Source organism: Oncorhynchus nerka, linkage group LG24 (assembly GCF_034236695.1).
Source record: "Oncorhynchus nerka isolate Pitt River linkage group LG24, Oner_Uvic_2.0, whole genome shotgun sequence".
NCBI classification, from domain to species: domain Eukaryota; kingdom Metazoa; phylum Chordata; class Actinopteri; order Salmoniformes; family Salmonidae; genus Oncorhynchus; species Oncorhynchus nerka.
The window spans coordinates 29,077,178-29,099,547 of NC_088419.1; the positions used below are offsets into that span (position 1 = coordinate 29,077,178).

Genomic DNA, 22,370 nt, shown 5'->3' on the forward strand with positions numbered 1-22,370 from the left:
GAGCCAGGTGTAGCAGTGGTAAGATGTTGGGACTGCTGTTGGGACAGCTTTATGTAGGCCCTAACAGTTTGTGGGCACCGTTTGTCACCGTTATAGTGCAATTAATGTATTGCTTAGGGTTGTGTCTTTGCTGGCATACATCCCACATTTTTTGTTTTGTTTGCCCCAACAATATTTACAATCTAAAATCACCACTGGGCCTGACCCATGCCACCTAAGGATACAGGGCACTGGAGTTTGGACAGCAGTCTTTTCTTTATGGTCCTCCACAACAGGATTCCTCCATGTGGGACTACAGGTGTCTGTGGCCCTGGTATGGACAGATGAGGGGAACAAAAACAGGCTAACAGTTAGAAGACAATAATCTCCCTCATTAGCAGCATATTTGCCTGGCATAAACATCGGTTTCCAGGTCATACATGCAAAAACATGATAATTTGATAGCTGGGGTATGAAAAACAGGCGACATACAGATGTCTGTTGTGCTGTCATGCAATGCAAGCACATGACATATATTTTAGATAGGGATGTGTCTCGTTCTTTGGCCAAAAGGGGGCATACAGTACCTACCCGGAAGATAAATAAACCAGAATTTGCAGCAAGAGCCTTTACGCTGCCTCACGCCACCATTACCGACGGAAGATGGCGGCGTCAGGAACCGCAGCCCCCCGTTGCCTTGTCCAGTATGTTGTAGTCCGTTCGGATCTGGTCCATTCGTTGTCCTGGCCATTGGGAGCGGTTATATCGCAAGCCTGCCATGCTGCCACCGCCGCCATTCATCTAAACTACAACGATCCAGACACGCAGGAGTACTTGGCAGAATTGGACAGCATGCACAAAGTGGTGCTTCAGGTAGTTGGGACTGCTAGCAAGTTTATCAACATTATACTTCTACTAGTTAACTAAATGCCAGTATTTTCCGTAGTGCGCAAACGTGTGCGCAAATTGACTCTGCACATGCGTAGTTGGCTCATATCAAGCTGCATAAAAGTAGCCTCTCAATACAAAATAATTTGTACGTTTCTTTATGTAATGTAAATATAGTAGGATGGAAGTTATGCAGTGGTATAAGATGGGATGTAGATAAAACGAATGCTTGTGAAGTGATTCTTTCTCATCATCTGTGTTTGTCAGGCTCTGGACCAGGCCTCCCTGTCCAGCCTGTCTGAGACGCTGACAGAAAAGGGGGTGGCTCACAAGCTGTGGGTCGAACAGCCAGAGAACGTCCCCACCTGCCTGGCCCTGAAGCCGTACCCTAAAGACACTGTACACCCTCTGCTGCGCAAGTTTAAACTGTTCAAATGACACAGACACACCCTGTACATGCATGTGGTGAATGGAGTCTGGACCACGGCTCCACACCTGTTAAGATGTTATTATTTTTTTGGGGGGGGTTTGACCTGTGCATCTCGGTGAGGAACCATCATTCAGTGTCTGCTTCAGATTCACAAGGAAAAATCTCACTCTGATAAGCAGTGTATTATCTGCCCTACAGTAACAGGGGAGACATCACTCACTGAACCATACCATAAAATGGCCATTTAAAGAGTGGATGTCTGGCCATGTAATTTAATGTGGCCACATATGTTGTGATTCAATGAAAGGGTGAATTGGTGACAGGTTATGGAAGGTCTTTCTCTAGCTGCTGATGAGTGGAATCTGTTTACAAACATAGTAGACGCAATAAAACAATTTAATGATTCTAATTTGTGTCTTGTATTATTAGTCAGGATAAATAAATTAAGGTTGAAAGAGAATGTAGCTAGTGGGAAAGTCAATTAAGAACAAATTCTTATTTACAATGACGGCCTACACTGGCCAATTGTGCGCCGCCCTATGGGACTCCCACTCGCGGCCGGTTATGAAACAGCCTGGAATCGAACCAGGGTGCCTGTAGTGAGACCTCTAGCACTGAGATGCAGTGCCTTAGGCTGCTGCGCCACTCGGGAGCCCTAGTGACAGTAATGAAATGAAGAGTGAAGTATATAGTAATAAAATAGAGAATCAACCAACATTACATAACCTGTTTTACACGGTGCTTTTATTGCGATGTGTTGCATTCTCACATTCATGGATGTTATAGATTTGTTAGTCAAAGCATCATTTCCTTTGAAGGTCAGCATCTTCACCTTGAAAAAGCAACAGAGGGATCGAACGCACGAGGTGTATGTGTAGAAGTGTGTAAACTTTCAACTAATCCCAGTCTGAGCAGCCACATACCTCCCAAAAAACAGACAGACGAATAAGACATTTCAGTAGATGCAAAAACTGTTTGTTTTTCAGCCTACAGGGGGGACCCCCTGTAGGTACTGGACCCAGCCTGAGACTGATTGTCTACAATGTCCTAAGAAAAGGTAGGATTTATCCCAGGTATTCCACCTGGACACAGAAATAAAAACATGCATAATTCTTCCAGATACTTCATTCATATTGTCCTACACAGCTGCTCCGATGCCTCTCTAAAAACAAGTTTATACAAGTATAATAAACATAACTGGACAAAATGTGTAAAATATATATATATAATATATATATATTCATTTTACAGGGGAAAAAGTGGAACCTTGTTTCAATGAGAAATCATTGCCCTTATAAGTGGCGAGATACAAGCTTTTGAGTTCTCCAACCACAACCAACTTCAGTCTCGATAAGGCAGCACTTACAATACTTGACAAACATCATCAGCAAACAGTTGCTCCAATAATCTAACAGTTGAGAGGTCATTTCTGTGTAGGGTAGAGTGCAGTACTCTCATCTAAGGATGTTACTTCTGTGTTAGACAGTATGTGATAAGGTGGTGAAGAAATGCAAAAGGGATAGCAGTAAACGTATGTAGGGCTGTTACTGCTTGGTAGGTATTACTAAGCCTAGAAACATAATGAATAGAACTAATGCTACACTATATAGCAGAGTACAATAATTGCAGGGAGCATAGCTGAGGGGGAATGTTTTTAACAGTTGAAGCTGCTGCAAGACAAGACGTATGAGTGTACGCGCGTTAGTTAGCTGATGGCCGAGGGAAGGGGCAGTGGATCACCTGAAGAAGATACGCATAGTTTAGATAGAGGATCTGTGGCAGAGAGAACTGAAACTACATAGATTAGTTGTAGAGAAAGTACACTTCTCTTTAGTCATCATATTGATGGGCTATACAACCAAGTTCTTTGTTTTTAAGAACCTGAGAAATGACTAGGATTGCTAAAGAAAAGTCAAATCAATATTTTACTTTGTAAATTACATTCAGGGGATTTCCTTTTTTTCTTCCTAATCGTGAAATAGTCATCTGATTTGAACAGTATTCATGATGGCCTGTTTCCTCTTAATAATTCTGATATAAAGTGCAAAACTAGATTGTATTTCTTGCAAATTCCTGGAATATTTAGATATTTAGTAAAAAAGTCATGTAAAATACAGCAAACTTGTTTTATAAAGGTAAAGATAAGAAAATCCTCATTAACATTATCATCAAACAGCGAGGAGCAGTCCTCTATGCAGAAAATATATACAAGAGGCACCTCAAATTTGGTATAAAGTATTCAGCTAAATACATTAATATTTTTTAATGAGATTCAGTTGATAGATCAGACAATTATCAACAACACTAGTTTAAGTTAAAAAAAGGAAAGTTAGGTAGTTTTTTTCTTCTCTTCAAGAAACTAATGACTGAAAATACCATGATTTAAATAATTGATTCAGATTCTAGTGTGGCTTTGAATACTTAAATCAGTGTAAAATAAATGCTTTTCGCTAAGGTGCATAGCTAGCTGTTGCAAGGTTCTCTCTTCCTGTAAACAATGACAGCACGTCAGGCCATGCAATACTTTTTGCATCTTTGCTCGGAGTCAATGGCAACAGGGAGAATAAGTTTCTAACTGATCATACTTTGGGAAATTCCAAAGAATACAAGTTACATAAAAATACTATAGCTGCTAGGTCACTTGTCATTATCTTAGGACAAAACGTGTCAAAAAGGGAATAAAGGACAAACAGGCAAAGCACAAACTACCACAAATTAGTCATGTGGTCAAAGAGGAGCTAGTATGTATAGGTATGATACTATTTCATTTTAGAAAATTGAACAAACGCTACATTTTGTCTCATCCAATTGCACGAGGCTTGCATATGATATGAATTAAACATCTTGAAGCTTTGGTCATTACTTCTGAAAATGCAAAAAACTACATCAGGCAATGTACAAAAGCCCACTTAACTACTGAAGCGATGCTTCTCAGAATCCAAGGTTCCACTTTCTCAGATCTGTTTAAACTTTTTGATAACAGATAAATTAAATAATATGGCCTTTTTAAATGAACCCGTACAAAAGCCAATCCATGCTGCTTCTCTCTCAGTAAAATCACATTCAGCAGTCGCTAAACCATTCCCTCACATAAAGAGCAATCTGAACAACACCCACAGGAAAACTTGCAGGTATCTAAAAAGAAGAAGAAATCAAATCAGGACATAATCAGTTTCCATCTTAAACACCAGATACACAGTATTAATCACATACATACACACACTCAGACAGTCATATACATCAAAATGAAAAAAATTAAAATAAAATGGAAGCGAGTAGTTAATACCACAAACTTGGAGCACTACATTTTGTTGATTCTGAACAAATACATATTCACATTGTCTGTTATATACATGTTAACATGTTGAAGAACCAGTTCAAATATTTACCTTGTACCTGTACTGAATGGACTGTCTTTGCCATTGAGCAGATCTTGCTTAAAATAATGTTTGTTTGTTAATGAGCGTTGTCTAATGGTGCTTTGAATTTGGCATATTATATCCCAAATGCTAAACAGTTGATATTAACAGATCGGATTAACTTCCACATTTGATGCGGTTCTATTACCACTATTCATACAGAAATGCCTGTTCCTCAATGAGGAGCAAAGGCTGGAGAGAATGTGAAGAAGATGAAAACAAATACACACGTTAATCCTTTGTAATACTTCTGTGAGTGTGAAACCTTTAGCTGGTACCCCATATAGTACACGTATACTGGAAACAAACTAAATCCTTCCGCAAACATTCTGTTATTCATTTGTGTTTCTTCCGTGTGTCTTGTAAAGTGTATGTTTATTTACATAAACCAAACAGTGGCTGAGGAATGGCTTTAACCTTGATAAATACTAACTGTTAACCCACGGCCCGTTCAAATAGAAAAGAAAATGTAACATTATCAGAAGAGAATGAAATTGAAATACCTCATTTCATTATTTATGCAATAGAGTAAAAGCAAAGCAACATTTTAAGTGTTTTAAAATACACAGGAACAATTGGTCTGTAAAATCAAGGTTTATCTGTTTCACAAATGTTTTTTTCTGTAAAAGTATTCAAATTGGACATTGCTACCAGTTTTTCATGTCAACTGTAATCGACATCACACGAAATGATCCCATTTCCAGGTTGAATTTGAGTAGTATGGTGAGGACGCCTGAGCCACTGTTTGGGTACAGTATAAAGCACACGCACACAGACGCCACTGAAACTGTACATAAAGTGATTCACAAATCATAGAACATTGGCGTTCAGTTTGAGGTCTCCGGAGGAGGATGGTGAACATACATGCTATTTCAACTGATCATCCCTAACCCTCCTCAGTTATTAGCTGTGCTCGGGTAATGTTGCACACCTTGTGAAATACCTTGTATATACACAGCAGTGAGACATCTAGTTGGATAATAACAGTTCTCCTTTAGAAAGCCTTGTTAATCAGAAATACAGGTACCCGGGATAGAGCAGAGAAGCCAAAGTAGACTTGATTTTTCATCATTATCATTACAACGTCGCAAAACATTTATTTTGTCTCTTCAATTATGGTTATTGCTTGTTAATAGGTTCTTGTTTACCCCGATAAAAAACATTGTGTTTGTTGGCAGGACTTTATGTGAATGAATGTGTATAGTAAATATCAACAGAGGTTAGCGCTGATAGACAGTGTCTGACTGGGCAACAGTAGGTCACATGAGCAGTCAAAAAGAGCTGTAGTGTGCGGCCAGTGGAGTGACATCATCACGGGCAGAGTCGGAGGAGAGAGATCGAGAGAGCTGTGTTTCCAAGACAACACCCCATTCAACATCCATCACTTCTTCGTGAGGAAATTCTACGGTTACTAGCCACAACATATTCATGTCATTGTGTGATATTGATAATCCACTCCTGTTTGTTTCGAGGTTAATTTAAGGATATTGAAACATTCAATGGGATGCCAAAAGAGCAGAGTTAGCCATTTCTAAATCAATCGCAAAAATTCTTATACCAAGATTTTCTTTTTTCACATTACAGAATAGAGACAGTTTCCCCACCACAACAACATTTAGCAGTGTTACATTTTCATAATGCCAAATGTCGCCTTAAAACATAACTGACATCTTAGACTCAGCAATTATTTTAAAAGGGGGGGGGGAAACCTGCAATGAATCGCAATGTATAGTTTGAGCTCAAAATGACAGTTGCTTTTTAGAGTAATTCAATTACGCTTTTGAAAGGAAAGTAGATAGTGTGAATTAATCTCATCTTTGCTGGACAATACTACCCAGCTGCGCGTTTCTACATGGAAAAACAACACTGATAGGCTAAAGAGAGCCCATTGTGGCTCGTATTCACAGATGCTGGGGAGAAAAATGTGTAGGACAGACAGTTAGTTTGAAAATGCCCTCCCAGGAAAGACAGTGTTGCCAACTGAACAGAGCAGAGCAGTCTCCCATCCCATCCTGGCCGTGATGCTTGTTGTCCTGACGACGCAGATGACGAGAACAGAAAAACAAAAATGAGAGCTGGGAACTTCCTCCCATCAGGCACTGCAGTGGAGAGAGCCAGTCAGTCACAGATCCAGCTGAAACTGAGCTTTCCATTGCAGAGGTTAAAAACCTAACATTCTTAAAACGTTGTCCCCACAACATCGCCCCACCTGCCCCGCATGAGGCAAAAAGGCGAGACGAAGGGTTAACCACCCAAAGCTGAGCTCAGCTGCACGCTGCTTGCACTCCCAAAACGTACTGCTGCGACGGCCTGATGGAACGGGCCAATAAGAAACCGGGACATGTTTTGACAACCGCGACGACTTGGCAAAACCGGAACCTGATTCCTTTCTCAGAACAGGAAGCAGACTTTGTGTTGAAAGTATGTAACCAGGAATGAGTGCTGAACGACCGTTGCGGTCTTACGGTACGGGCTGAGGCTGTCGGGTAGGTAGACAGACACGCTGTTACCTGGACCTCAGTCTCCCTCCCAGGGCCTTCCTAACCAGTCCAGCAGGTAGCTGTCTAAAACCAAAGGTGAAAAAGAAAAGAGGTTGTGGTGGTCTATGGAGAACCTTTCCGCTGGCAGGCAGCTGAGCTGAGGAGTCACTCTGTGAGGAGCTGCTGGAGGAGGCTCTTCTGCTGGGACTGGCTGCTCTGAGGCCCCTGGGGTCCTTTCTGGGGGCCTATGGACCCCGGCTGGTTTAGGTAGGAGTCGCTGCCCACCAGGTTCACCGTACACTGGACGTCGGCAAACACTTGAACCTGCTGTACCTGATGAGAGGAGGGAGAGAGGACATCAGTGGAGAAAGGAGGGAGAAAAACAGAAGGAAGGGAAAGTGATATCACAACAGTTTTGGTCAAATGGCAGTTTGGTCTGTTGCTGCTTTTCTACTCGACGACTTCTAAGTTGCGGCGGCTGACTTCAGGTGTGGCACCCTCACCTGATCTTTACACATGGAGTTGCCAAGGTTACTGTTGTCCAGGCCAATGGGTGGTCCCATGGGAGGTAGTGAGCCCACACCCCCTGAGCCTCCTGCCATTGATACTGTGATACTCATGTTGTTGTAGACCCCCTGTTGCCCAAAGGCCTGGGGCGTCGTCTGACCAGTCTGGCTGAATAAGCTGACACACAAGACAGAACACAAAGTCATGATACCAGTAGTTTTATGTACACTCCTCTTTCAGGTGCTATATCTGGTCATAATAACTACCAAGACAATATATAGACTTCAAAGAATGAACCACATCTGGTATAATGTTACATAAGTGCTTGTTAGAAAGAATTCTCTAAGAAACAAAGAGGTCATTATTATGTAATAATGATGTAATAACCATCTGATAGTGTCATTTCTGTGTAGATGCCAAGTCAATAACGGGCTCTGCAATTTACACGTTTACTCAGGCATGGCTCTGGCCACCTCACCTGTTGCCGCCCATGCCAGCTTGCTGCCAACTCTTCATGTCAGGTGACTGGTACCCAGGAGGAGGCTGGGCCTGCTGGAGCAGAGGACTCTGGGAGGTGGAGTTCTGAGGGGACAGCAAGGGGCTGGTAGGGCTGAGCTCTAGAGGGAACGAGGGGTCTCCTTGCTGGACCATACCTTTGAGGAAAAGGACAGAGAGATAGTGTTAGAACATTCTAGAGTTTAAAACATTTTCATATTGATATTTGTCAGCAGCACTGTATTCCATTTTCTATGGATCCTGTCTGCAAACTACTTTATATCACATTTTGATATGGACAATGTCAGCACATTGTACTGACAATTCCTGATGCTATCGAGACAGAACCACCAACCAGACATAATCTAGCAGTGATTATGGTGGGTGCCTAGGTAGCCTAGTCACTCACCCGGTCCTCCAAACTGCTGGAAGAGCCCAGGCTGGACCGCCGAGTTCACCCCCCCCCCAAACTGTCCCTGCATCCCACCCATCATGGCTGAATGGCTTCCCATGTGGCCCAGGCCCGACAGCTTGGGGTCCAGGGGCCCTCCCATGGGATTGAAGAGGCTGGGAGAGCTGGGTGGGTTTCCTGACATGGGGCTGTAGCCTGGAGGGTAGCTAAACTGTTGTTGCTGTGGCTGGGGTCCTTTTAGTCCCCTGGTGGCCCCAATAGGCCCCCCGGTCCCCATGCCTTGCCTCATCAACATGACCTTCTGCTGCAGGAGCTGCCTCTGGCGGTGCTGGAAGCTGTAGAGCTCCCGCTGCCTCTGGGCCAGCATCTGGGCGTTTAGAGGAGGCTGCAGGGAGAGAGAGAGGATAGGGGACTTATAGGAGACACCTTCTGTCTGCAAAACAGCCCTCACAACATTCATGCATAGATTCCCAAATGACCTATACCATTTGAAATAGACTGGAAGGTACTTCTTTCAGAGAGAGGGAGATGGATGGACAGAGAAGAGAAACAGGCACTTTGTTTTCGTACCAATAACTCAGTATAACTAGCTATGATGCTTAGGACTTCCTCAATACACACCATGCCGAAAGAGAGAGAGAAACAGAGTAAGAGAAAAGGATTGGAAACAGAGAAAAACAATTACGAGAACAAGAGAGAAGGAAGCGCGAGGACAGGATTGATGATGATCGTGAGTTCTCCAGAAACACTCACCTGAGAGGGTATATGAGGCTGCTGCACTCCCTGACGCATCCCCATGGCAACGTGAGCTCCCCCTGGGAACTGGCTCATGGCAGCCAGCCTGTTCTGCAGCTGGCAGAGAGAGAGTGAGAGGGGAGTGAGTCACACGACTGATAGAGGAGAGGAGGGAGGGAGCAGAGAAACAACAGAGGGGAGGAGAGGAGGAAGGGAGTGGACTAAGTGAAGAAATGATAAGAGACGAGAGGAGTGAGAGCAGATAGAAGGAAAAGACAGGATTGAGATTAAAAAAAAAATGGACTGATGAGTGAAAAGTGTGTGAAAGAAAAAGCTCGTGAGAAGAGAACTGATCGAAAGGAAACGGGAGATGATCAACATCTGATCAGGAGACGTGTGTTAAAGACTAATAAAACAGGACCAGGAATGAGAACAGAGGAGTTGTGCTGAAATCCAGATTCTTAATATCCTTTACTTTGCCATGAGGTCTTTTAAATCAACATGAGCAGCTAGCAGAAGAAGCACTAAAGTCCTAATAATGATATGCGGAGACCGCTGTGTGGGAACCGTGAGTAAGAGCAGCATGTGTGAGGGGAGCGGGATGGAGAGACCTTGAAGGAAAAAGAAAAAAAGAAGAGCTGTGAGCCACGTTTGTGTGGGAGCAGGCTGACAACACATCAGGTGGTCTCTCTCTCTCTCTCTGTGTGAACAGAGTTACATATAGAGCAAAAAGGATAATAAACAATCAATCCCAGTGAATATACAGCACATACAGTACTCTCCTACCACAGATGGGCTTGTAGCAGCCATTTAGTTCCCATGTGTTTGTTCTGCTGTACCATAATGGAGCATAAGAGGTTCTCTTCCTCACATGACCATCCATTTCACTACGCTAGCTATCTCTGCATAGCCACACAACACAATGGCACATTAACACAATGCAGGGCTGCCCGGTTGGCCAGGAGGTAGATGTACTATTGCCAAGCCAGTGTTTAACGAGCGCTGGCTCTGACTAGGATTAAAAGGCAACGCTGCGTGATACAGGCTTCATTAACGTAAACAAGGCCTGTTAAAACTCACCTCCCTCCTGTGTAGAGGAGAGGACTACGCCCACGTTAGAAAGATGGACCAGGGGAGTGGGCCAGCCTGGCTAGGTAACTCTGTTCTTCTTGAGCAGCGGTGTCATAGTTTAATTCATACTTAACAAAAAATATAAACGCAACATGTAAAGTGTTGGTTCCATGTTTCATGAGCTGAAATAAAAGATCCCAGAAATGTTGTGCAGAAATGTGTTTGTATCCCTGTTAGTGAGCATTTCTACTTTGCCAAGGTAATCCATTAATCCTGACAGGTGTAGTATATCAAGAAGCTGATTAAACAGCATGATCATTACACAGGTGCACCTTGTGCTGGGGACAATAAAAGGCCACTCTAAAATGTGCAGTTTTGTCACACAACAGAATGCCACAGACATGCGTGCAATTGGCATGCTGTCTGCAGGAATGTCCACCAGAGCTGCTGCAAGAAAATGTAATGTTCCTTTCTCTACCATGTGGAGGTCCTGGGCTGCCTCCAACGTCGTTTTAGAGAAGTATGTCTAACCGGCCTCAAAACCGCAGACCACGTGTAACCACGTCAGCCCAGGACCTCCACATCCGGCTTCTTCACCTGCGGGCTCGTCTGAGACCAGCCACCCAGACAGCTGATGAAACTGAGGAGTATTTCTGCCTGTAATAAAGCCCCCTTGAGGGGAAAAACTCATTCTGATTGGCTGGGCCTGGCTCCCCAGGGGGTCAGCCTGGCTCCCAAGTGGGTGGGGCTATGCCCTCCCATGGCTGCACCCATGCCCATTGATTTCAATTGAATGATTTCTTTATTTGAAATTTAACTCAGTAAAATCGTTGAAATGGATGCGTTTATATTTTTGTTCAGTATAGTTTAATCTGGTGTATTAGTGCTGGGTTTGAACAAAAGTCTGCAACCCCTAATGTACCAGCTCTGCCCAGCCCATCCTACCTGCTGTGGGCCCTGCAGCCTCTGTTGCAGCTGTAACCTCAGCTGGTTGGGTGGCAGTCGGAGCTGGTTGGCAACGCCAGGCGCTCTGCCCATGCCCCCGGGGAAGGCCCCCCTGGGTGCCCCAAAGACCCCCATACCCTGCCCCATCTCTCGAGGGAACTGGGCAGGGGCGCCAGTGCTGAACTGAGAGGGGTAGCCAGGCAGCTTTGGGTCCATGGAGATGGGAGTGGCGGCAGGGGGCTGGGAGGGAAACCGTTGAGGGGTGGGGTCAAAGCAGCCGCCCTAGGGAGAGGAATGGATAGTGTCAATACTGGGTTAATTACAGTCCAACAAACTCTCCAGGACCAAACGAATCATTACGTGAAGCATGTATCGATGATCGCACTACTGTACTGGAGAGTAATGATTCTGTGGTGCTTTGGACAGGAATTTAAATTCCCTCTATATTTAGCTCTCATTCAGCTCTGCAGGGTAGTAGAATCAGGTTGTATGACAGTGCCTGTGCTCTTATATAGATAACACTTGAAGAATGCTAATGTAATCTACTATCATTCTCCTCCTCCTGTGATCTCACCTGTACCAGCTTGTCGATGCCCAGGGCTCGGTCCAGCTCTGCCAGCTCACTCTCATCCGTCCCACTCAGGAAGGACACCAGCTGGTCCAGGAGGGCCTTCTCATCGTTACGACCCTCTGGGGTGGTGGGGGGGCACAGCAGCTGGTCCAGCGGGCACGGGACACACTGCCTGCTCCACACACAGGGGGAGTCAGGAACATGGGAGTCTGTGCATTCAATGTAATCATGTGGAAGGTTTGGTTCTGTGTGCGTGTGAATTGGAATGTGAACAATGAGGAATGTATGCGTCTGTGTGTCCACAAAGAAGTACTATACTCACTCCTGAGGGGAGGCCAGAGAGGCTTGCACGGGGTTTCCCATGCCTCCATCAAAGGACAGAGAGTCAGTCAGGGCCAGGGGCCGGAACTGCTGAGAGTCCGTCTCCATCTTAGACAACCCTGAAAGACAGCACACACAACTCTTAATGAACCCCCATAACACATAGATTCCATATTATTCTGTAATCATTATGTAATTTCTAACTATTTTCGGAAATGCCCTATAGATATTTAACTGGGGACTGTTTGATATGAGCATATTCTAGTTCATACCGGTGTTGGAGTTGAACGAGTTCATGAGTCCAGGCTCTGTGTAGGGGCTGCTGCTGTCTTTCGGTGTCTGGAATGGCTCCCCTTGTCCCTGGCTGGGGGTGGTGGGGCTGCAGAAGTCAAAGTGTGACTGGTTCTGCAGGCTGGAGGAGCCATCCGTGAGCCCTGCACGGACACAAACAGACACACGGTCAGGATCAGTCCTTTCCTGGGTGGCCACGCGTAAAATGAAGACAGGCAGCATACAGTGGGGTGACCCACTATGGTGACCCCTCACCCTTGACCCCCCCTAATCCCTGCTGTACCTCGGCTTGGTGTTCCGGGAGGCTCCCTCTTCACATTCATGGCTCTGGGTACGTTGGCCTCGCTGGGCTGGAGTAGGGTAGGGGATTGAAGCTGGTTCTGGGGTTGGAGATGGGTAGGGGACTGGAAAGGGGATTGAAGCTGGTTCTGGGGTTGGAGATGGGTAGGGGACTGGAGAGGGGACTGAAGATGGTTCTGAGGCTGGACCTGAGTAGGGGACTGAAGTTGGGGTTGAGGTTGGGAGGGGGACTGAAGCCGAGGCTGTGGAGGTGACTGGAGCCGAGGTTGAGGTTGGGTCTGGGGGCTATGGGACGACAGGGCCTGAGGGTCACCCTTCTCCTTGCTGCCCTGCTTGGCCCCAGCGGGGTCCCTGAGGGTGGGCAGCAGCTGGCTGAGAGGGTCCAGGTCAGCAGGTCCACTGGGGAACTAAGAGAGAGGGAGCGGGGGCAAAGAATGGACGGGAAGGGGTGGAGAAAGGAACAGGGAGAGAAAGCAAAGGTCAAAGAACTTCAAAGGCTGCCGCTGGAAGCTCTGTGCTGGGGAGAGACAAAGTCCTAGAGGGGCCACAAATGAACACAACTAGCTCCTGATATAAGAGGGCAGTGAGGGAGTGTTACTATGCGCTCAACGTAAATAGAACAAATACAGCAGCGAATCACATGCTCCCTTTAGAAGGCAGCAGCAGCATGCACTCAGGCAGCCCGCCAGCAAGGCACTCTCACGTTCCAGACACTTTGACAACTACAACAACAGGGATATCCAGAGTTACATATCCAAAGTCCCCAATTCTGACCCCCGGCCCCAACCCTAAAACCTAACCCTATTCCTAACCTTAACCCCAAACTTAAACTGTCTGAAAGTTCAGCATGTCTGGGACAGGATCTTGCCAATTTTGGATACTACTAGCACTGTGTATGAGGGGAGTAGGGCTGCAGACAATACCGGGTCTCTGGGCGGTCTGCTGTCTGCAGGGCCGGGTTTGGGGCTGGCGCAGGCTGCAGCACAGGGCGTAGTGTCCCCGGTGGCCCTCTTCTCAGTCTTGACCCGGACCGTCTGCAGGCTGAGAGCGGCCGGAGGGGGCAGGTCTCTCAAGTCCTTCTCATCCGTGTCCAGCAGGAAGCGCAGCAGCTGGTGGTCCTGGGGGGTGGTGGGGGGTCCGTTGGGGTTGGCGGTGGCAGGGCTAGCAGGAGGCTCCTTCTTGATCTCAGACTCCTTGCTGTTGCCGCCCTCGGCCGGGCTGCTGTCCTGCAGGAGGCGGTGGAGGATCTTGTGGCGCTCCGTCAGCGTGCTGTGGGAGGCCGGGCACTGAGGGGTGGAGGTGGGGGTGTTGGGGTGGATGTTAGGAGCGGTGTTGTTGGGGTCCCCAGGCGGCCCCACTCTGCCATTGTCCAGGAGCTGGTTGAGTTTGGGGTTATCCCCCAGGTACTCTCCTCCCCCACCTCCTCCTTTTCCCTCAGGGGGCTTGGCGGGGGGAGGGCGCGTTGGGGAGCTGGTGGGGGTGCTGGCCTTCCTCTGAGGTAGAGGGGAGGGCAGAGAGAAACCCAGGGGGGTCCCTGCTCCACCGTCCCCACCTGAGTGCTGCCTGCTGAGGATTCCACCGCTCCCACCACCACCTCCACCTCCTAAGGCCCCTACCGGAGAGTGCAGGCCAGGGGTGGAAGGGGAGAAGGGGTTCCCTGGGACGCGCGGGCTGCCCCTGGGGGGCCTGGGCGACATGAATGAGGTAGGGATGGCTGTGAGGGGGCTGCCCAGGGGTGAGGGGCTGTTGACCTGCTGAGGACACAACCGGTTGGGCGTCAGGTACCCTGCTGAATGGCTGGTGGGTGTGGTGGTGCCGGAGCTGTTTCCGTTGTTGAGATGGAGGCTTGAGGTGGGGCCTGGGGCTTGACTGGCCTCGATGCCCATGGGTAGGGCAGGGGAACGGGAAGGGTGGGAGGAAGCAGGGCTCCCATGGGTCAGTAGAAGGCTGGAGTTAGTGTTTTCCTGAGAGCTAGCAGTGTTGTGTTCCCTACAAGAGAAGGAAAACATGAGCAAAACATCAGCTGGGTGAGAGAAATATTCTGGAAAAAGTACTGTTTGTTTATATCATTGGCACAAAAACACATTCCCATCAGCCTATACAATCCTATAAAATTCCTACTCTTGCAACCATCGTTGATGGGCAATAAAGTAATCAATTCTACTTGTTCCACATGACCTGCCCGTGTGTTCTCCGTGCCTGCTCGGTTGTGTGTGTTACCTGTCAATAGTGTGAATGCCCATGATGAAGGGCTGAACGTCGGATTTGGGGGGGCAGCAGAACTTGCAGCGGGTCTGAGCGCTGAGGGGGGTCCCGTCGCTCAGGTTGAATTGATAAAGAGGACTGATGGCCGTGCCATGGGTCATCACTGGCAACACGCACAAACAGAAATTGGCCTAATTATCATTGTGGCTTACTTTTAAGGAGAAAAAACATATATGTTTTTGCAATGGCACCACACTGTACTTCGTTATCACAGTTTCATTATTGAGAAAAGATTCTTTCCCCTCTCCCCCCTACTCTTCCTCATCCTCCACTTCTTTCCCCCTCCCCCTCTCCTCACCCTCGTGGAGCAGCTTCTTGGCGTGGGAGGGTTCTTTCCCCTGTGGCTGGAAGAATGCGTAGATGCACTTCCTGACCAGGTCCTCCCAGCCTGGGCGCCCTGTCGCCCGCAGAGCACTGGTCTCTATGGAGATGATTTTCCCTGGAGATAAACAGACACACACACACACAAAAAACACACATCTGTAACCAGAGATACTAAGGCTCGGTGATGAAACCCAGATGGAGTTACATTATGAGGTCAGAGTTAGAGCTCCACAATGATACAAAATACATATTGTTTTTGCCACATTGTGGACCACTCAAAGTGAGTTTTGAGTCACTCAGATGTAAATGGCAGTAGTAGTGAGAGCTAAAACCCTGTCCTTTTCTTTCCTCTCTAGGTAGGTTTACCAACAGGCCTGTTTATTGTGCAACACTCTAGTTAGTCCACCTTCTGGAGCAACACTCTCTAGTTAGTCCACCTTCTGGAGCAACACTCTCTAGTTAGTCTACCTTCTGGAGCAACACTCTAGTTAGTCCACCTTCTGGAGCAACACTCTCTAGTTAGTCTACCTTCTGGAGCAACACTCTCTAGTTAGTCCACCTTCTGGAGCAACACTCTCTAGTTAGTCCACCTTCTGGAGCAACACTCTCTAGTTAGTCCACCTTCTGGAGCAACACTCTCTAGTTAGTCCACCTTCTGGAGCAACACTCTCTAGTTAGTCTACCTTCTGGAGCAACACTCTCTAGTTAGTCCACCTTCTGGAGCAACACTCTCTAGTTAGTCCACCTTCTGGAGCAACACTCTAGTTAGTCCACCTTCTGGAACAACACTCTTAGTTAGTCCACCTTCTGGAGCAACACTCTCTAGTTAGTACACCTTCTGGAGCATACCACCCTGCATACCACTGCTGGCTTGCTTCTGAAGATAAGCAGGGTTGGTCCTGGTCAGTTCCTGGATGGGAGACCAGATGCTGCTGGAAGTGGTGTTGAAGGGCCAGTAGGAGGCACTCTTTCCTCTGGTCTAAAAAAATATCCCAATGCCCCAGGGCACTGCCTTTTGTAGGGTGCCGTCTTTCAGATGGGACGTTAAACGGGTGTCCTGACTCTCTGAGGTCATTAAAGATCCCATGGCACTTGTCGTAAGAATAGGGGTGTTAACCCCGGTGTCCTGGCTAAATTCCCAATCTGGCCCTCAAACCTTCACGGTCACCTAATAATCCCCAGTTTACAATTGGCTCATTAATCCCCTGTAACTATTCCCCAGGTCGTTGCTGCAAATGAGAACACTATAGTTAGTTCACCTTCTGGAGCAACACTCTCTAGTAACACTCTCTAGTTAGTCCACCTTCTGGAGCAACACTCTCTAGTTAGCCCACCTTCTGGAGCAACTCTCTAGTTAGTTCACCTTTGGCACAAAAAGAAAGCTCTCTAATCCACACATTGGAGTGTGTGTGTATGGAGTGTTTGTGTGCCAACAGCAGTTGCGATGTAAAAGGTGATAGGCCAGGGGTTAATACCTGTGGGATCCTGTTTGGTGATGAAGGACTCAGTGCTGATAGCAGGGAGCTGCTGGGGGCGAGGCATCCGACAGGCTATGCAGATCAGGCAGGTCTGCAGGTCTGGGCACAACACCAATCAAAGGTCAGAGTTAAGACTCTGACAGGTGTGTGTGTATGTGTGTGTGTGTGTTTGTTGTAATACACAGGGCGTCACTGTGTCGAACTCTATCCCTCCAATATGGCTCAGGGCTAGCTAGGAGGACAAGGTAAAGACCAGCGTTCTCATGTCGCTGCTGCACCTTTTTCAATGTGTATGTAAACGTCGGTGTGCAGAAGTGGCATGTATCTGTGCATCTAGCTGTATTCATGTGTATATATGTATGCGTCTGTGAGTGTACATGCGTGTCTGTGTGGGAGTATATACAGTGGGGAGAACAAGTATTTGATACCTTGCCAATTATGCAGGTTTTCCTACTTACAAAGCATGTAGAGGTCTGTAAGTTTTATCATAGGTACAATTCAACTGTGAGAGACGGAATCTAAAACAAAAATCCAGAAAATCACATTGTATGATTTGTAAGTAATTAATTTGCATTTTATTGCACGACATAAGTATTTGACACATCAGAAAAGCAGAACTTAATATTTGGTACAGAAACCTTTGTTTGCAATTACAGAGATCATACGTTTCCTGTAGTTCTTGACCAGGTTTGCACACACTGCAGCATGGATCTTGGCACACTCCTCCATACAGACCTTCTCCAGATCCTTCAGGTTTTGGGGCTGTCGCTGGGCAATACGGACTTTCAGCTCCCTCCAAAGATGTTCTATTGGGTTCAGGTCTGGAGACTGGCTAGGCCACTCCAGGACCTTGAGATGCTTCTTACGGAGCCACTCCTTAGTTGCCCTGGCTGTGTGTTTCGGGTCGTTGTCATGCTGGAAGACCCAGCCACGACCCATCTTCAATGCTCTTACTGAGGGAAGGAGGTTGTTGGCCAAGATCTCGCGATACATGGCCCCATCCATCCTCCCCTCAACACAGTGCAGTCGTCCTGTCCCCTTTGCAGAAAAGCATCCCCAAAGAATGATGTTTCCACATCCATGCTTCACGGTTGGGATGGTGTTCTTGGGGTTGTACTCATCCTTCTTCTTCCTTTACACACGGCGAGTGGAGTTTAGACCAAAAAGCTCTATTTTTGTCTCATCAGACTACATGACCCTCTCCCATTCCTCCTCTGGATCATCCAGATGGTCATTGGCAAACTTCAGACGGGCCTGGACATGCGCTGGCTTGAGCAGGGGGACCTTGCGTGCGCTGCAGGATTTTAATCCATGACGACGTAGTGTGTTACTAATGGTCTTCTTTGAGACTGTGGTCCCAGCTCTCATCAGGTCATTGACCAGGTCCTGCCGTGTAGTTCTGGGCTGATCCCTCACCTTCCTCATGATCATTGATGCCCCAAGAGGTGAGATCTTGCATGGAGCCCCAGACCGAGGGTGATTGACCGTCATCTTGAACTTCTTCCATTTTCGAATAATTGCGCCAACAGATGTTGCCTTCTCACCAAGCTGCTTGCCTATTGTCCTGTAGCCCATCCCAGCCTTGTGCAGGTCTACAATTTTATCCCTGATCCTTACACAGCTCTCTGGTCTTGGCCATTGTGGAGAGGTTGGAGTCTGTTTGATTGAGTGTGTGGACAGGTGTCTTTTATACAGAGTTCAAACAGGTGCAGTTAATACAGGTAATGAGTGGAAAACAGGAGGGCTTCTTAAAGAAAAACTAACAGGTCTGTGAGAGCCGGAATTCTTACTGGTTGGTAGGTGATCAAATACTTATGTCATGCAATAAAATGCTAATTAATTACTTAAAATCATACAATGTGATTTTCTGGATTTGTTTTATTTTAGATTCCGTCTCTCACGGTTGAAGTGTACCTATGATACAAATTACAGACCTCTACATGCATTGTAAGTAGGAAAACCTGCAAAATCGGCAGTGTATCAAATACTTGTTCTCCCCACTGTATGTATGTATGTGTGTGTGTGTGTGTACTCACCATCTCCCTCGTCCTGCATGGCTTTGGGCTGGGAGACAGTAAAACACTGCATGATGTCGTACTGCTGCCGTGCCTCCTGGTTCTCGGAGTCCACCTCGTCAGGGGGCCTCTTCAGCATCCGACAGCTAAACGTGTGACTGTTCCTCCAGCCCTGCTCCTGGGGCCACGGCACCCCGTTGACTACACACACACACACACACAAATCATTAGGAACGGGGACACAGACAGGTAAACCAATGTGTGTGTGATGTAATAATAATGGCTTGAAAAGAGACAGGAATGACATATGGGGTAGAGAGACAGATACAAAATATATACAATATAGACAAGAGAAGAGGGGGGAGAGAATAAGCAAGACAGAGAACAGTAGTGAGTGACGACGTTTACATGTGCACAGTATTCTGGATAGTAGCTAATATCCTGCTTAAGGTCTCATTCGGGAGAAGCTGTTTACATGCACCTTTGATATCCCGCTCTGGAGTATCCCTGTAGTCATGAATAAACAGAATATTCCTCATTTAAATTCCTATGGGTTAAATGGAATAGTAACTGAAATCTGGACACTGACTGTAGGCGTATAACCTCTCACGTGTAACACTGCGTAATAACCTATACTATTAACTCCTGCAGAATTGAGCATGTATTGCAGTAAAACGATACAATATATACTTTTGTCTCGGGAACAGGAGTGTAGAAATATGATTTCTTTCTTTCAGCATCTCTTGAGAAAATGCAAATGTGCATGTAGTGTGTTATCTTTGACACTGTTATGCGAGCAGACGGTATTTTAACCATACACAATATGCAGCCAAGACTAACTGAAGTCTTATCAGAAACGTGTTTAATCATTTTCTCAGCTTTTCATTTCCTTAAAACCGGTCAAACCGATGACATTTGGACATTTTGCACAGGTTTAATATTTCCACTGTTTTGGAGTTAGTTTTCCTCCTTGTCCCTAAACGAAACAGACAACTTTACCGGTGTTAACTAGATTGCTAATACATTCTATCAATGTAAGACATTATTCTGGTGAGCACTACTTCATTTAGTCTTCTGGGGCAACAAGTTATGACAGAAGAGAAGCTGCATATATCGAACTATAGTTGGCAAACAAATGGCCTTACCAAATGTCAGAAAGTATAAGCAAAAACTTTTGAATTTGAATTATAGTAAATTAATTATAGTAGGCTAAACTATTATGGTGGATTGAACTGTTTGAAGTGATTTGTTTGACAGTCAGATGAAAACACCATCAAACAACACCAATGATACGCAAAACTGAGTCTGCGCAAACCACAAAAACAACAATAAACAGGATCCGATTTTTACATCCCAGAGTATCCTGTCTTAGATCAGCATGTCCCAGGCATCTTATCTGGGTTTCTCATAACTAGGATACAAGCTTTTTAGGGTTATTGTAAACGGGATATGACATTTATATGAGTCAACTCAAAAACAGAATACTTAATAATAACGGGATATTGGTGTGCATGTAAACGTGGTCACTATGTAGTGAGAGTTTAAGCTGAAGACAGGCAGGTAGATAGTAGCTAGTTGACCTGTCCATCTCTGCTGACATTAACCCATCTTGTCTGGCCTGGCCTATATAGAGAGGAATTACTAGGGGCTTCACGGGACAAACCCTTTCATGTCTCCTGGTTACTATGCTCTTATAGCTGTCACGTGATCTGGCTGCTTCATACTGCATGATACCTTGCCTATAGCAGAGATTCCTCTCTTACCTCCTCTCCATCCTCTTTGTCTTTCTCTCTTACCCGTCTTCCCTCTATCATGTTCTTCTTCATCTCCTTTCCTTCCTTCCTCATCTCCTTTCTCTTGTCCTTGTCACACTGCTCGACCTCTTCTTTCGACTTCTTCTCTTCCTTTCTACTTCTCTCTATTCCTCTGTCTGATCCCTCCCCCCTCTCTCTCGCCCTCCTCTCCTTCCTTCACCATCCTCTCTTCTCTCGCCCCCTCCCCTCCTCCTCTCCTATCATCCTCACCGAGGCTCTTGGGCAGCAAGTTGCGGATGAACTCATTGTGGTCTCCCACGTGGAGGATGCTGTACACGCTGGAGGTCATCAGCTCTTCCTGGGCGTAACCTAGGTAACCCGTCACATTCTCTGACACAAACACGATCCGGCCCTCGCGGTTGACCACAAAGAAGAAGCCGTCCAGGGCCTGGCCCGAAACAGAGGGAGGGACAAAAGAGGAGTGAAACAGACACCTCCGGAGGAAGGGGAACACACAAAGAGAGCAGGGGGACTTCAGCCTTTCTCTCTCTCACAGCCCCAGCCTCAGCCAGGGGGAAAGTGTGCCAGGAACTAACGTGGAAAGCATAATGACACTGGGCCTCACTGGGAAACTAAGTCCTGGGAACCATACAGAGCCACTGAATCACTCTGGACAAAACAGAGAAAATACTGAAGACAGAGAGATTAGAACAAAATTGCAGTTGTCCCCGAAAATTGCATTTTTACACAAAAAATATACACAACTAACTTTATGCAAATTTACTGTGAGCAGATGCACTCTAATTACTATGCATTCATTTACCAATGAGCAACCAAAAATATGAATATATTTTCATGAAAGAGTACCTGTGCTTAGAAAGCAGCATGACTAAATGATCCAATCAATGGATAAGTTGATACTTCCTGTGTCTGTCACTGAAATTCAAATTCCACCAAGCTTTATTGTTTCACTCACCTCGAGCAGCAGCGGCCCCAGAGCCTCTTTCTCCACCATGCCCTGACTACTGGACGAAATGTCACTCCTCTGCACCTTGTCCTCTGGTGATATTAGAGATGCTTTCTCTGCAGGGGACAAACACACAGAGATCTTAGGAACAGTAAAAAAAAAAAGGGGGGGGGGGGCTGAACTTAGGGTGATCAGCCATCGCTAGCACGTACGTTTAGTCTTCTTTATTTTACTGACATCAAACATTACACAGGCATTATGCAATTACTTAGCAATTCCAAGTAATAACTCTTATACAGCTTGTTATTCCCCTCATAATGACTGTATTTCATACAGAATAATGAACATTGTGGACTTCTGCTGAATTGTGTTCTGATGACATCAGCCCGATCAAAGGGTTAGGGGGAATCAACGCAACACATTTACAGCACACTGTAAATCTACTGTACTGTTACTGTACAGCAGCAGAAGCCAACAACTGGAAGTTTGAGTGAAACAGCCTGTTTATTCTGGCATGGACACCAACAAATACTGCTTTGAGGAGTACTTATAATTAAACCATGTACTGCATATCCCCAATGTCACAAACTCTTAAAAATCTATTCAACAATGACCCAAATCTCTTCTTGGACCTGGTTTATTGATCTTACAGTTTCAGTCAAGGTTGTAAGAGAGTGATGAGGAGAATGGGAGGGAGGGAACCACGGAGGAGGAGAGAGAGGA

At 46.2% G+C, this 22,370-nt stretch overlaps 2 protein-coding genes across 5 annotated transcripts in view; one reads left to right on the forward strand and one right to left on the reverse strand.

Annotated features, from left to right (window-relative positions):
* Nucleotides 1-566: 566 nt before the first annotated feature.
* LOC115107312 (putative peptidyl-tRNA hydrolase PTRHD1) lies at nt 567-1,388 on the forward strand. The gene is made up of 2 exons (XM_029630709.2): nt 567-852; nt 1,135-1,388. The coding sequence occupies exons 1-2, from the start codon at nt 643-645 to the stop codon at nt 1,303-1,305; spliced, it is 381 nt and encodes a 126-aa protein (XP_029486569.1). The 5' UTR covers nt 567-642; the 3' UTR covers nt 1,306-1,388.
* Nucleotides 1,389-2,024: 636 nt separating this feature from the next.
* The window catches only part of LOC115107802 (nuclear receptor coactivator 1-like), a 108,054-nt gene continuing 87,708 nt past the window's right edge, over nt 2,025-22,370 (reverse strand). For all 4 annotated transcript variants that reach the window (XM_029631458.2, XM_029631456.2, XM_029631455.2 and 1 more), the window contains 17 exons: nt 21,657-21,763; nt 20,951-21,128; nt 18,948-19,127; nt 16,909-17,010; nt 15,408-15,548; nt 15,065-15,212; nt 13,768-14,833; nt 12,828-13,251; nt 12,526-12,687; nt 12,255-12,372; nt 11,936-12,104; nt 11,362-11,643; nt 9,364-9,462; nt 8,608-8,995; nt 8,182-8,356; nt 7,700-7,880; nt 2,025-7,529 (listed from right to left, as the gene is read on the reverse strand). In XM_029631458.2, the coding sequence (XP_029487318.1) occupies nt 7,362-7,529; nt 7,700-7,880; nt 8,182-8,356; nt 8,608-8,995; nt 9,364-9,462; nt 11,362-11,643; nt 11,936-12,104; nt 12,255-12,372; nt 12,526-12,687; nt 12,828-13,251; nt 13,768-14,833; nt 15,065-15,212; nt 15,408-15,548; nt 16,909-17,010; nt 18,948-19,127; nt 20,951-21,128; nt 21,657-21,763 (4,088 nt within the window). In that variant the 3' untranslated portion in view covers nt 2,025-7,361. The remainder of the gene's footprint in view (nt 7,530-7,699; nt 7,881-8,181; nt 8,357-8,607; nt 8,996-9,363; nt 9,463-11,361; nt 11,644-11,935; nt 12,105-12,254; nt 12,373-12,525; nt 12,688-12,827; nt 13,252-13,767; nt 14,834-15,064; nt 15,213-15,407; nt 15,549-16,908; nt 17,011-18,947; nt 19,128-20,950; nt 21,129-21,656; nt 21,764-22,370) is intronic.